The following is a 14,606-nucleotide window of genomic DNA, read 5'->3' as shown; positions in this document are numbered from 1 at the left end:
GATAGTAATCAGAATAACTTTGGGTTGTGGACAAAGAAAGACATTTGAGGACGTTTAAATTGGGCTTTGGAAATACTGATAGACAATTTTCATCTTTTTCTGACATTTTATAGACCAAACAATCAATTTATCAGGAAAATAATCAAACGATAAACCAACAGTGAAAATAATCCTTAGTTGCAGACATATTATATACGACATATTATTTTATAGTGATAATTAGTATTTTACTATGTCGTTGAAGAAATTCAAACTCAGTAAGCCAAACTCAGAAACATTTATCTTTTCCATAACTGAATAAACAAGCTGTTCTAAGAGCACTGTTTGAAGCTGAAAAGGTGGCAGGGTCCGCCAAATATGAACAAAGTAAAACAGTATGAAAGTATGTTGTCCTTGAAGGTCAGTCTGTTTATTCAGGCATGAAAACAACAAGAAAATAAATCTACAGTGTACCTTTAATTTATTGTCTTTCTACTCCTTATTGTTTTCTAATAACTGTACATTTTGAGTTCTTGGTCAAACAAGTGCTATTGGCTGCAGGAATTTGTACGTATAAAAATCTAACATTCATCCCAAATGTGATTGTGTCACAGGCCACAAGTTCACGTGAAGGAGGAGCCACTCAACATGGATGACGACGACTGTCCGATGTCACTGGTGACGACAGCCAATCACAGTCCGGAGCTGGACGATGACCGGGAGCTGGAGGAAGGGAACTTATCAGAAGACCTGGAGTGACTAGGATACAGTTTTTGGTCAACGTATCCCTTCACCCAGCCGCACTGTTTCTCTCACACAGACCTCCTGCAAGACTAAGAAACCACTCCACAGTCCAAGCAAACCACAGCTGACTCTCTCTTCGTCTCTCTCACCACTGGGACTATTTATTGAGCATGCATCCGGACGGAGACCGTTCCAAAGGAACTCTTTGTTGCAGCCCTTTGGGATCCCCAAACATGACAGGCATGAGATGTCTGATTAAAAAAAAAATTAACTCTTCGAGACCTATTTCATTAGAGATGGCGTGGCCACATACAGTACAAGGATGATGGACTCATGGATAGGGGGAAAAAAACCTGAAACAAATGAGCAAATCATGTTCCGTTGAAAGCTAGCGGCCTCATATACTGCCAAAAAGGAAGACGTTTTATGTTTGTGAATAACCCGACCCCCAGTAGTTGTTAATGTCTAGAGACAATTGCTGGTTCAATTCAAGTTGTTGCTCTGTTATCATTTGCACAGGAGTAGTCTCAGAAATTTGTGTCACTGCCTGTATGTTGCTACTATTATGAAAACCAGTATATTATTTTTAGCTATTTTCTTTTTTCTTCTTTTTTTTACCATCGTTAATTTCAGAATATGATTTTCGACACCACCAACTGTAAATGCCATTCCCTGAATCACACCATTAACGGAACCGCGGTACCAAAACTGTTGTTGCAGCTGTCCAGAGAAAAAAAAAAGAGAAAAAAAAAAGAAAAAAGTTGGCTTCCAGTCTATTATCTGTTTGTGATTAAAAGTAAAAAGAACTGGAAATTCAGTTGGGGAAAAAAAAACAGTTTGTGTAAAGCACCATTTACAAAACAAATGCATCTCTGCATAATTTTCTTCTTGCTGTTCTCCTTACCTCCTCGTTCTAAAGCTTTGTCTACCTGCAAACAGTCACAGGCAACAGCTAGAAACCAAAGCCAACACTAGCAATGGCCAATAGCTTATAGACAGAAGCCACCAAACTCCTCTTGGTCAGCCTTCTGTGACTTTAAACTAGTACAAAGAGAAGCTTTCGTTCCGCAAACTACCTTCGAATAACCTCTGGGATTGTTTCATTTAGCCCTATACAAAGATGATCACGACGAGTAAGAGAGAGGGGGAATAAATGCTGATTTTGATGTGTAATTTGATAACTCATAGAGCGTCCACTTTGAAGATTTTCTGCCAGACGTACTGTTAGGTAAAAAAAAGGTGATGTGATATTTGAACTGCAGGCATTTTTTTGTGCTTTGACTGGTAGAGAGCAGCTAACTGTTAAAGTGGATGATGACCAAAACAAGACATTTGTGTATTCAATGGAAGTGCAGAAACATTGTGTTGTTGTGACTTTACTTTTTGTTTACTTTGGTTACGCATTGAACACATCAGAAGTCATTGTTTTCTTTTTTTTTTACAATTTTGTTTTTCTAACCTGGTAAATATGTAATGTTCTAAGTGGGACTGTCAAAATAATGTCACGTCTTATTTCTGTGGCTTTTATTTTTTTCTTTTCTTTTTTTTGTTCCGAGCCGCGTCGAAAACCGAAACTGAAAACATCGCTAACCAAACATGAAAAATATCTAGTGAAGCCAAATAAGTCATAATTTCAAGTTGATATGAAATGATGTGGCTTGGTTACCATGTAAAAGCAAATAATAATAGCCATTGCAGAAGAGGATATCTTAGGTGAAAGTTAACCTTTTCTAGGTGATATTTGCTTTAACATCAGACACTCGTTGTGTGGTTCATAGCTTCTAAACTATATAGATACAACCGGTGTCGCCACTGATGTACTCTGTATAGGTAGCCAGCTTTTTCTAACACACTTAGAGACTAAAGAGTTGTTGTGGAGACTACGTCCCGTCATTTCCCTCACAGCTAATGTCATCTAGAAAAGTGTTGTTGCTTTAATGGTCATTTCTGTTTTCAGTAAACCAAAGTTACACAAAATTCTGCCTCCTCTTGTATGGGATAAAGAAATGCTTAGAAAACAACCACACACACCCTGTGCGCGAACAGACACACACAAACACACACACACAGACAGACCCCGAGCTTTTTGCCAACTTTCTTGTTTCAGTTAACTCTCCAGCTGCAGAACACGCACGCTGTCAAAGAACCGACGAGTGGCTTTGTATCGTGCTGTAACGAGCGACGCGTCTGCCTGCTTGGACCAAAGTGGAGACACTGTGCATATGTTGTTTTCGGGTGTTGTGCCAAGCCAAGAAACTGGCTGTAAGAGCTTAACACACAGACACGTGCAGTACTGTACAAACACACACACTCACTCACGCGCACACACATACATGCCAGTTCTACGTCAAGAGGGTACTGGGCCCAGGAACAAAGCTTATCCCTTCAATACTTAGCTGGAGTCAGCAAAACGACTTGAAGACGACGTTCTTAATAATCTTATCACACCAAATAAAAAGGACGCTGCGTCTTTCAAAAAAAAAAAAAAAGGGTTCTCCCACTTACACCCAAAAAGGCTTTCGAAAAGCTTCTACCTCTGCACAACAAAAATTCAGAACAATTATGACAGATTGCACGAGTTATTAGAACGCCACAAGAGCTGTTACACTTTACTACGCTTGTCTCATAGGACGTGGCTCCAACCAACGTTTACATTCCCTGCGTCAAGATATGGAAGATTTGCATTGTAATAGGTTGTCCTCAAACATTTGTAGAATGATAATGTATAGATTACCTGTAAGGGAATATTGTGTTTTAAAAATGCATGTCTAAAAATCATTTGGTGGACTGGAAACAAGAACCAATAAAAAGAATATAATAAAAATCATCGGGACGATGGCCTAAATGTACGTACAATGCATAGGAGTGCATTACCTCAGATATACTGTTTTGGGAGGGATAAAACCTGTCAGCCACAGAATGCATATTACCTGTAGATTTGCATGGGTTTTGTATAAATTAAGTAAAAAAATGTCTAAAATAGTTGCTTGCACATAATACCAGAAAGACCTCCAGAACTGCGATCTGCTCCTCCACTAGATTTTAGGATTGTCTGGATTTTCTGGGTTGATTTTGTCTGTATTTTGATAACTGTGCATACTTATGTAAAAAAAAAAAAAATGTTGGTGGACCCATAAATTTACCAGACTTTTTTCTAAGAGGAAAAAAAATCTCAGTGTTTCTTTTCTGACTTACCTGAATTTTTACTGTTTCTCTCTCATTGCTCGCTAAGAATAGCAAACCTGCTTTTTCTGCATCTGCTTTGCGTAGCTGTAAGGCTTAACCTAATGTGTGTATTTATTGCTTGTACCTCTGTGCATACTTTATGAAGCATTATGTCTGGCAGTTGAGTCATGTATCCTTTCTACTGCTATCCTTCTCTAATAATTGGGAATATGATCCCCCTATGTATACAGTAAATTGGGACTGTAGCAAACATATGTTTATGTAATTGGTGAAGACTTTTTGTTTCGTTTCATTTCCTTTATGATCGAGATTCAACTACTTTTTTTGATACTTTTCATTACTGTGTACTGTGTCCATACGTTAAAGGTTCTCTGACATTAGAAGGTCATGGTTGAGAATTGTAACAGACGTTATTATTTTCTGTATTCATGGCATTTCACTGCTGAATAAAATAAAGGACCAAAACTTGGAATTTGAAAAGCAACTGTCTACCTCCAGCATCAGAGAGTATTTTTTTTTTCTCCCCCTCCACTGTTACACATATATCTTTTATTCTACAAAGGCACAGCCATGAAAATCTAGCTGGCATTACACTTTTAACGTTTCAGGAGCTGCTACTTCAGAGATGTGAAGGGAAGGGGTTGGAAAAAACAATTAAAGTTTAATGTATATGTTACAAGGCTTTGTTCCAGCTTGCAGCACCTAGAGTCTTGTTTAGAAGAGCGGGACAAGGCACTGTATTGCCCACCCCTCTGGACCTGTAATGGGTTTAGCCTTTGTATGATTCAAGTCCACTGCTTTCATGTACCACAAGCATGTCCCAGTATACACGGAAACACTGCTGTGTACGCCTTTTTGTAAGGAGCGACTAGGCCCGGCTAGGATTTCATTTCTCTGCAAAAGTGGTTTTGGCACAAACCGCATTATTAAGTCTGTTGTCATGCTCATGTAAAAAATATCTGCCTTATTACCATCGAGGTTCCGCATCGCGTAGAGCAAACAATGATGTGAAATTTCATCAGACGTCTTCCATTTTCCATCCCGTCTTCAAGAGAACAGTTTTCCTCTTGACACTTCAAACGAGGACAAAAAAAAAACACGCCTTTTAGCCCTTTTTCGATTGATGGATGTTGACTGGTAAAACTCTATGACAGGCCGTGTTGGCTAAATCAACTCCAGCAGGCCTACCACACCTTGTCGGTCATGGAGCAGCCACACACTGACACCCTCATTGAGATTCAAACTGAATCTACCATGACCAATAGGTTGCCCATTAGCTCGTCTGTATGCCGAGAGCCTTCTACACGTTCCGAAGGGTGCTCAGGGACATCGTGGGACCCTTTGAATCATGTCCGCTGGTCATTTAGTCGTAACGCTGATGCATGTTCTTTTTCCTTACCATATGATGTCCCATGAGGGGTCAGAAAACAACAGCATTTTTCATAAAGGAGCACTTCTCTTTCTCTTCCCCCCACCCGCCCACCCCCATGACAGTCCCAGGCATCAGCCATGGCAGGCTCCTGTTATCTCCTCAGCAACGGCGTTCCAGAGCATTAGCTAGCTCGCGAGGCACTCGTCTTCCGTGCTATTTATGCACTTGGAAGTGTTTGTGAATTCAAGTGAGGGATCGCATACGGAGTGCAACAAGGGCCGCTGTGTACTACACAACATCAGAGGGAGCTCCGACATTAAAGTGTGAGAGCGCCTGCTATAGACCCTTCTTTCAAAGGCCATGAAATAATAATGGGTTGTGGTTAGAGAGGTATCCGTGAGTCACACTGGCTGCTTTTCATAAAGTGGAGTTATTTACAGTACGATGAATAAAAGAAAGGGTAGCTGGTGGTGCAAGCCTTTTCCACATGAATGGTGGGGGGAAAAGAAGTCCCTCTAATACACAGTGGCAGTGCAGTACACTACATGAGAGGCCAGGAGACAGAGGATGCACAGGAACTGGAGTTAATTATTTGAAAAAGTGAGTGTTTCAGAAGCTTTGGGGGGGTTATTCAATTTCTTGTTGGGAAATCGATGAGAAAATAAGCTATGTAATTAGTTTAGCATGAAAACAGGAAAAAGAAAACAGCTAGCTCGACTCTTGCTGCATCACACTGCCACTTCAATGTGTGTTCATGAGCTTTGTGAGTCATAATGTGGAAACAACATGGATGCTGCAAAGCAGATGTGTTGTATTACAAAGTGATTTTGTCCCAGGCTTCCCTAAAACCACTAAGATATTGCTTTACCTGATTTGTTATCAAGGTTCATGCTAATAAATCAACTTTTCTAAGTATTCTAGGTCACGCTACGTGTACAGCAACTAATGGCTCCAACCTTACACCATATTACAAACTACATGTGAGCAAAAAATTTATGTACAATACGTGAAGTTTCTGACCAGCAAAGAAGCGTTTGTTTCCGTCCACCATGTTTCTGCATATATGACGTCAAAGTTTTTGCTGTTAGCTGTTGTTACAAGTGGAGGGCGTTCACATTAATTTTCGCTGTTGGAGACTAATGTTTCTGATTATTCTGACACCACATGAATGTGCTACGTGTTTGAAGGTAAAAGAAAAAGTCATCTACACGCAGCTATAAAGCTAATTAATTAGCACATTAACTCTTGGTATACTGTATCTTGTTAAAATGACACATTTTAAGGGTTTTACATGGGGGTTATCCACTGTATTGTTTTTCAGATTAAAGTAATTAGATAGCATTGTTAACTTGTGAGAAATAGAGCTAACGTTAGCTGTTTCCCTCTATATGCTAAGCTAAATGATTGCTATGGTTTATATGAGTGATTTGTTTTCTTGCTGAGAGTTACTGTAGGCGAGCCAATACTACAAATCCCCTCTTTACATCTTTACGTTAATATAAAGCTTATCACAAACACATAAGCTACGATATCACTGCAGTGTTTTACAAAAGATGTAAGCTTTAGAGGTGTTCTGTTACCTTTGGACGGAGCCAGGCTAGCTGCTTCCCCATGTTTTCGGTCTGTATGCTAAGCTAATTTGTTGCTGGTTCACTGCGTCACTTCCTTGTTGAGAGTGTGGAAAATATACAGCTAGTTCCAGCAGCCACTTAGCTTGGCTTAGCACAAAAATATAAGCTATCATATCACCACAGTCTGCTGTTTTTACTCTATTTTTATGTACAGATTCACAAACAAGAACTAACTTGTAAATTAGTGGTGTTTGTCAGTGTATTTTGTTACCTTTGGATGAAGCCGGGCTAGCTGTTTCCCTCTGTTTCCAGGCTTTTTGCTAAACTAAGCTAACCGGCTGCTGGTTGTATCTTAATATTTACCGTAAAGACATTAGAGTGGTATCAATATTCAGGATATATCGCGTGAGCATGTTTCAAACCGTTCCTTGAACCACTTTGACATGGAATAGTTCTCTGAGTACAATGGAAAGAGGCCAAGCGGCGTACATCCTGCCCTTCTGAATTAGACAGTGCATCCTGGCATCATTCGTCTCATCTCCAACACTGACCAATTAGGTCAATTTATGAACCGTCCCCTTGTGGGATTGGGTGGTAAATATCTCACAGTCTCACAGTTTATTGATTAAGAGTGCCGACTCTCTCTCCCTCTGTCTCTTCCTTTCCCTCTCCACCCCTCCTGACCTGACGATGCGTGTCGGCTCCCTAGAAGACCCTCGCCCCAGGCTGCAAAATTGCCTGCTAAATAGTCCGAGGCAATGGCAACGCTAATTGAGATCATCATTATTATAATTGCGAGCCCTGAAAAGCGCGTCTTAAATAATTTGCATTGCTCTCAAGTTGATATTGGACGCAGTGCAAAAATAATTGCATAGCTCGGAGGCATGATGCTCGGTTCGGTGGTGGGCGAGGGGACTCGTGTGCCCGCGCCCCTACCCCACCCAGCTCCTGTAAGCGCCCAGCCGGTGCCTAGCTGGGTGCCACAAGGCGTTGTGCTCCATATCAGATGCCATCAGTGGAGTCACGTGGTTGCCTCTCTAGAGTTTTGAGTGCATTCCTCGGTTTAGGTTGGTCATGTTTTGGCCCAGTTTTACGTAAAAAGCATCCTCACAGTCAGCAGATTTTCACTCACATCAGAAGACAAAGATGCAACTTTCAAATAAGCAAAATTCCCACGAGGTCAGACTGTCTTCGATGCTCGTTCTGGTGTTGTGCTCGCACTTGTCCAAACTCATCTGCCCCATCGTCTGATTTTCCACTCTGTCTGAGGAGCTGCTGAGACGGACAAAAAAACCTGTGACCTCGATACATAAAACTTCACTCATCGTTACATCAGAGGGACCTGACGCTGAGGTGCTTTTCACTTTGTGCGGATGTGATGTGCAGGCACCGGTGTAATGTATGCAACAGAAATGCCTATTTCTCCAACTGAAACAAGGGATTAACCCAACAAAATGGTGAGAAACTGCTGATATTCATGAATTCTTGCCTGTGGCATTATCTACACACACGCATCCTATCAGGTTCTCTCTCACACACACACACACACACACACACACACACACACACGAGCACAGAGAGACTTGACAATAGCCCTAATGAATATGATATGGCAACATGATATAGCTCATTATTTGTTTTCTTTATGCTTTAACAACAACAATAACAACCCTCCCAGGCTGCTCGCGCCCGTGAAAATGAGCACATCAAACAAGAACGAAAGGGTAGAATCAGATTAACTAAATCCTCTTAGAAACAACACACTCGCTGCCTTTTATCGCCTCCTCTTCTTTCACACGTTATATCTCTCTCTCTCTCATATTACGCTCTCCCCTTACATGCTAGTTGTGATAAATCAAGCTGTTTGAGGTGGATAGCGTGCAGGTGGCTGGAGAGGTTATGCTGGCAAAGAAAAAAATCCCAACTATCATCTTTAATCCATGGTAATCACCTCTGGCCTTAATCACCAATTCATAATGGAATTTATAATGGAATGATTTCAATTACCTACCACCACCGGCACCACTGAGTTCTGCAATTAAATTAGGACAATGCAATTGTACGTCTTTGTCTCAAATCTCAATATGTTTGTGTTTAAAGGAGCCCGGCTGCCCTTTTTTTTTTTTTTTTGTTTGTGGAACTTCTGAAGGAGAAGTTTGGTCTCAGCGTCGTGGAAAAAAGAAAGACATTTTTGAAAGCAAAAAAAAAAAAAAAAGACAGGAAAAACCTTGGGAGTTGTTCATGTGGGGGGTTGTGAGGGGTGGTAAAGAAAAAAAGAAATATCTAGCATTAGTGAGGAATGGTGGGTTAAATCACTTACTGAAGATTTTTAATGACATTTCAGTGTTCCTCGTATAATTACTCTTCATCCGAGATGGGACGTAATGCTGTTGGACAGTCGCGGTTCAGGCTCGCTAGCTCGCTTCATTAGCGTGTCATTCCTATTTCACATCAGAGGCTTTAATTGTAATGCTGAATATGCACAGCTCTCCACAGAAGCCTAATCAAAGTGGATCCACTTGTATTATTAATATCAGAAATCAGCCCGCTTGCTATTTTTTTATAAATAAAAGAATACAGACGCATAAATCAGCTGTCATTTATTAGCATGGCCCTGGCATATCCGCCAGACATGCAAGAAGAGCAACCCCACCCCATCTCCGTTCCTCCCCGCATCACTCATCAAGATTTAAAAAGAATAAAAGACAGAGAGGAGAAAAGAAAAAAAAAAGCTGCATTAAATATACATACTAATTCCGCCGTGAAGTAATCAGATTACAAAGCAGGTGACACCGGGCGCAAAAAAATTGGACGGCTGGCAATAACGAGGGGATGGAGAGGTTGACGGGTGGGGAAGGCACAAGGATGGAGATGGATGGACAAATACAAAGAGAAGAGGAAAAGGTGGGGAGAGAGAAGAAAAGATGGGAGGATTAAGGATTTACATTCAAAAGCAAATACCACGAGAGAAAGAGACGACAGTGCAGAAGAAACAGTGTCTTTGAGGAGGGCAGGGTGGAGACTGAGTGTGGCTCTGCACAGGTTGTGCTGACCAGCTATAAAAACCAGCTGTGTTTTGAATCCTGTGGCAGCGAGAGTCAAAGTGCTGCGAACCGCTAATCCACATCAGTGGAGGGCTTTGGTGCTGATGCAGATGGCACATGGAAGAAGTGCAACTGAATACCTGCTCTGGCTCTGAAAAGAGATAGTGAAGCTTTGGGAAAATTAACCTTCACTTTGTGGAGGAGAAGGTGTATTTCTTTTGACGTGTGTGGACTTTTTAAATGGATCTAAGAATGGAAGTATGCAGCGTTAGTAGCCGTTTTGTTTTGCTAGGTGGTGTTCATTTAAAGACCACAGATTAAGTAGGCTTTCTTATGTTTTCTATAGAAGGAAAACAGTTTCTCACCACTTCCTCTGGAGAAATAAGGGGTAGACATAGTGTTCAGAAGCCTATAAGTAAAAGTACCAGTACAACAATGTCAATATATTCAGTTGCAAGTCATTCATTTGAAAGAAATACTGAAGTTTCATCAGCAAAATGTACTTTTATACAGTTGGTGGTTTAATCCAGTGGTTCCCAACCGAGGGGTAAGGCCCCCATTAAGGGTCACAACCTAAATCTGAGTGGTCGTGAGATGATTAATGGAAAGAAGAAAAAAAGTAAGTCTCAGTTATTGAAATGAAACCATCTGAGACGTTTAAAGAGGAAACCTGTCTTCTGTGGAACTGAAATGTGACGGATCGGAAGCCACTTGTTTAGTGAGAATAACAATAAACTTATCAGATATTTGTTTGATAACTGGTGACTACAGCTGTCACAAAAATGTTGGGGACTAAAAAGTAGAACATTTTACTAAGATAAACATAAACTAAAAAGTATGGTAATACTTAACTAAGACATTAAGTAGTTACCTATTAACTAAACATTACTTAATAGTATTTCACTGTTAACAAACAATAAACCCTAGAATTGTTAAGGTTTATAAACATCAGTTTCAACTTTATAAAGGCCATCCAGATAATGTTTATATACTGAACTACACAGTATTTTGTATTATAAACATTAGTTTCAGCTTTGCAATAGACAATTTCTTAACGAATGCTGTATTTAGCACTTCATTGTTTATGAAAAGTGAAATAACTATTATTAACTACTATTAAATTGACCATTTATTCATGATAGTTATCATAACAGGTCATCAAAGGTACTTTAAAATTGTACTAAAGTACAGTACTTGAGTACAATACATGTTGACAGCCCAGGAATATTGTCACATCACGAACAAATTGATGTTTTTTGGATTGCGCCTCCTGAAAATACTCAAAAACCTGAATCTGAATATACACGCATCCTGCTTAAAGTCATCTGCTCACATTATAGTATGAGATGCTTTTGCCAGTTCAAGTCAGGAGCGGGCAACGCAAGTACGTGCACCGAGACAACGTTGTCACATTTAATGTCAGAATACAAGAAAAGTTCTGACAGCTTCAGGTGGATGAGACAGACATGAATAATTAATTAGACATTAACGGGGAGACAGACATTAATTAGGCATTAATGTGGAGACTCTTTGTACAGTCTACCCTCACCTTCTCCACTACTGTACGTGCCTTTCTGTACCTCACCCTCCATCCACCGCACGCTCTCTCTCATCTAACTATTTAGAGTGCAGGTTGAGGTTAAAATTTCAAATTTTGCTCTAGCAGGGTGCATTTTGGTGAGGATTCAAACTGCAAACACCTCTGCAAAACTACTTGACTTTCCTTCCTGACATTAATCTGTTTTGTAGAGTGTGCTGTGTGTTGAGGCGAGGGGGGTGCAGGGGGGGTGGCGCCTCGCTGTACAGGGCGACATGCAAACAGGCCGCCGTATAGTTGCCAAACATCAATTCAGTGTCAACATGTAAGAGGGGAATTCGCCGCTGCTTTGAGAGGTTTGTGTCTGTGTAAACTGCACATTCACCGGCTCATGAAAAGCCTTTATAAACAGAGGTGGAGGGAGACAGAAAGGGAAGAAAGGTACTGTAAGGAGAAAGTAAATTACTTTCCAGTGTACTGTACATGCTATAATCCTGGGAGAAGGCAGGCGGGGAAATGATAGTGGCAGTGGGGGGCAGTGTTCAAGTACAGGTCAGCTCCATTACCTGGGTCCAGCATGTCTGTCTCACATCCTGAACATACATATATAACCCCGGCTTGATGATATTCTCTCCCAATCTCGCTAGTTTCCATTCCGAACCTCTTTGATCTGTGATTTGCATTTTAGTGCCCACGGGGTGAAAATTATTTGGATGAGATTTTTTTTTTTTTTCTTCTCGCTCCCTCACTGCCTTCTTTTCTGCATCTTCTCACTCACCCATTCACCGTACCTGGGGCTTGTAAACTCATCCCTCCCTCCCCTCCCTCCTTTCCCCGGCTCCCCTTCCATCCCTCTTTCCCCCACTGCAGCGCCGCTCAGGATCTCCTTTTAATATCAGCCATGCCCCCAGAACGAAACAAACAAATTAGCTGACGGGAGGAGCGAGTTTCAATCTCGGTTGCTCACCTGTGTGTGTGATCCTTGGGGTGAGGAGTTAGCCCCCGAACAAGCCTCCCAAACAGTGAGAGCATGGCGGGAGACAAATGGGATGAGGCAGAAGTTGGCAGAGGTGGAAAAGTAGATAAGTGCATTAACTCAAGTACTGTAGCCGACTTAACTTCAAGTTTGAGGTACTTTAAATGTAAGATACATGTTATTTACATTTTATGCTACTGTAGCTATAGGCCTACTTTATTTTAGACGGAACTATATTACTTTTCGATATGTATTTGCCAGCTGTATTTAGTATAAATGCCTTTTTTGCTTCCTTTGGATGAAGCTAAGCTAGTTCTTTCCCTGTCTTAATGCTAAGCTAAGCGTCTGCTAGCGGTAGCGTCATATTTGGCGTACAGACACAAGAGTGGTTCAGCTGTTTCCCCTTATTTTGAGTCTTTGTGATTCTTCCCTTGTCTTGATGCTAAGCTTAGTGTCTCGTACCTAACTTTAACTATACTTTATTTCAGAGGAAAGTATATAACTTAGTTAAATGTTTTAGACAGCTGTAGTTACTATAAATGCATTGTTAAAGGAACACAGACATTTAACAAAATTCGCTTTTTGTTATCTTTGGACAGAGCTAAGCTAGTTCTTGTCCTAATGCTAAGCTAAGCTAAGTGTCTGCTAGCAGTAGTGCCATATTTAGTATATCGACATGAAATTGGTTCACTTATTTCATTTCTTGCTGAGTGTTAGTCGAGAAGATCGACACCACTCTCCTAACTGTACAGTAAATGTGAAGATATTGCTAGCAGACAGTTAGCTTAGCACACACACGTGACCTCCCAAAACAACACAGTGTGCTGTGTTTACTCTTTTTTGTACAGATTAAACAAATAAGATGTATGAACGTATTATGTTATCGTTGGACATAGCAAGCTAGCTGTTCTGTTTCTTGTCTTTGTTATAAGCTTAGCTAACCAGCTAACTATAGCTTTAGCCTTATATTTGGCGTAGACGCATGAGCGTGGTATCAATCTTCTCATCTAACTCTTGGCAAGAAAGCAAGTAAGCATATTTTCCAAAATGTCAAGCTATTCCTTTAAAGATTACAGGGTCACACTGGTTTGTGACCCCTTTCAAAAAAAACATTTGGGGCCCTTGTTCAAGGTCCAAAGAGGTAGGTTACAAATATTCACATACATGTAGTTTATTTATTTTATTGTAATGTCACTTTTACTCAAGTACAGTCTCTAACTACTTCTTCCAGTGGGGACATGCAGAAAAGCCAAAAGACAGACATGCATGCTGAAAAAACTGAACCTAACTCTGCATCGTCATCCCACTAAAACATCCTGTGGCTGAGTGAACGAGCCGCAGCACAATTGTCTCTCGTCTGCGGACGAGCAGCTCCATCGCCCCCTAGACCAGACGCCCGTCACAGCAAGTCTGCTTCTAGCTCGCTGCCCATTTGATGTTTTTAAACAATTTATATTTGTTATCATATCAAAGGGGAGGCGTGCGGCTATCAAACGCGCGAGGTACACACTCTCAGCCGAGGGGCCCTCTCACCCAGCCACTCTGCATTCCTTATTCTATTTTATCTCTCTTGGTTTTTGACTAATGTCAGTAACAGCTACCGGTAATAAAATGCTTGTTAGGGTTTGTGCCGTTGCCTCGGAGCGTCGGCTTTGATACATTGTCAGGCCATTTGCCAGTGTTTCCTGATTACCTTGCCACCGACTGCATGTTTATTGATTGGGAGTTAATAAAGCGAGGGCCCTCCACTTATTTCGCCCTCGCCTCCTTTGCAAAAGGTGAAGCTTCCTTTGATGTGGAAGCGATACATTGTCAGGCAACATAAACGCATTTTGTTGTAGTGTCAGCTCCGCTTCTAGCCTCCTTTTTTTTTTTTTTTGCACTGCAGTGCGGAGGCGCGTCGTCGTGCTTCTCACTTTGACTCTTATTGTCATTGTTAGGAATAAATTGAAGGTGTAAGAAAAAACAAATGGTGCCAATTACCTACATTACCTGCAGGCAGTCTGGGTGACTTTATTTTGCTGTCTGTACTGCTGACATCTGATTCTGCATCTTTGCATCTGGCTGTCTTTACGTGTTAGTGCTTTTATGTCTTTATGTGTAGGATTGTCACTGTGAGCCTGTCATCTCTGGACCTGTTTATCTCCTGGCTTCTGTATCTTTGTCCCCCCCCTCCATCCTCCTCCCTCCCTTCCTA

At 41.0% G+C, this 14,606-nt stretch overlaps 1 protein-coding gene across 13 annotated transcripts in view; it reads left to right on the top strand.

The window, feature by feature from the left end:
* The window catches only part of foxp2 (forkhead box P2), a 106,116-nt gene extending 101,723 nt beyond the window's left edge, over positions 1-4,393 (top strand). For all 13 annotated transcript variants that reach the window (XM_084345519.1, XM_084345515.1, XM_084345523.1 and 10 more), the window contains one exon: positions 594-4,393. In XM_084345519.1, the coding sequence (XP_084201645.1) occupies positions 594-738 (145 nt within the window). In that variant the 3' untranslated portion in view covers positions 739-4,393. The remainder of the gene's footprint in view (positions 1-593) is intronic.
* The last annotated feature ends 10,213 nt before the right edge of the window (positions 4,394-14,606 follow it).

This window comes from Pagrus pagrus, assembly GCF_965226575.1.
Source record: "Pagrus pagrus genome assembly, chromosome: 23".
In the NCBI taxonomy this organism is placed as follows: Eukaryota; Metazoa; Chordata; class Actinopteri; order Spariformes; family Sparidae; genus Pagrus; species Pagrus pagrus.
The sequence above is the reverse complement of the archived record's forward strand: the minus strand, read 5'-3'. Positions and strand labels throughout refer to the sequence as shown.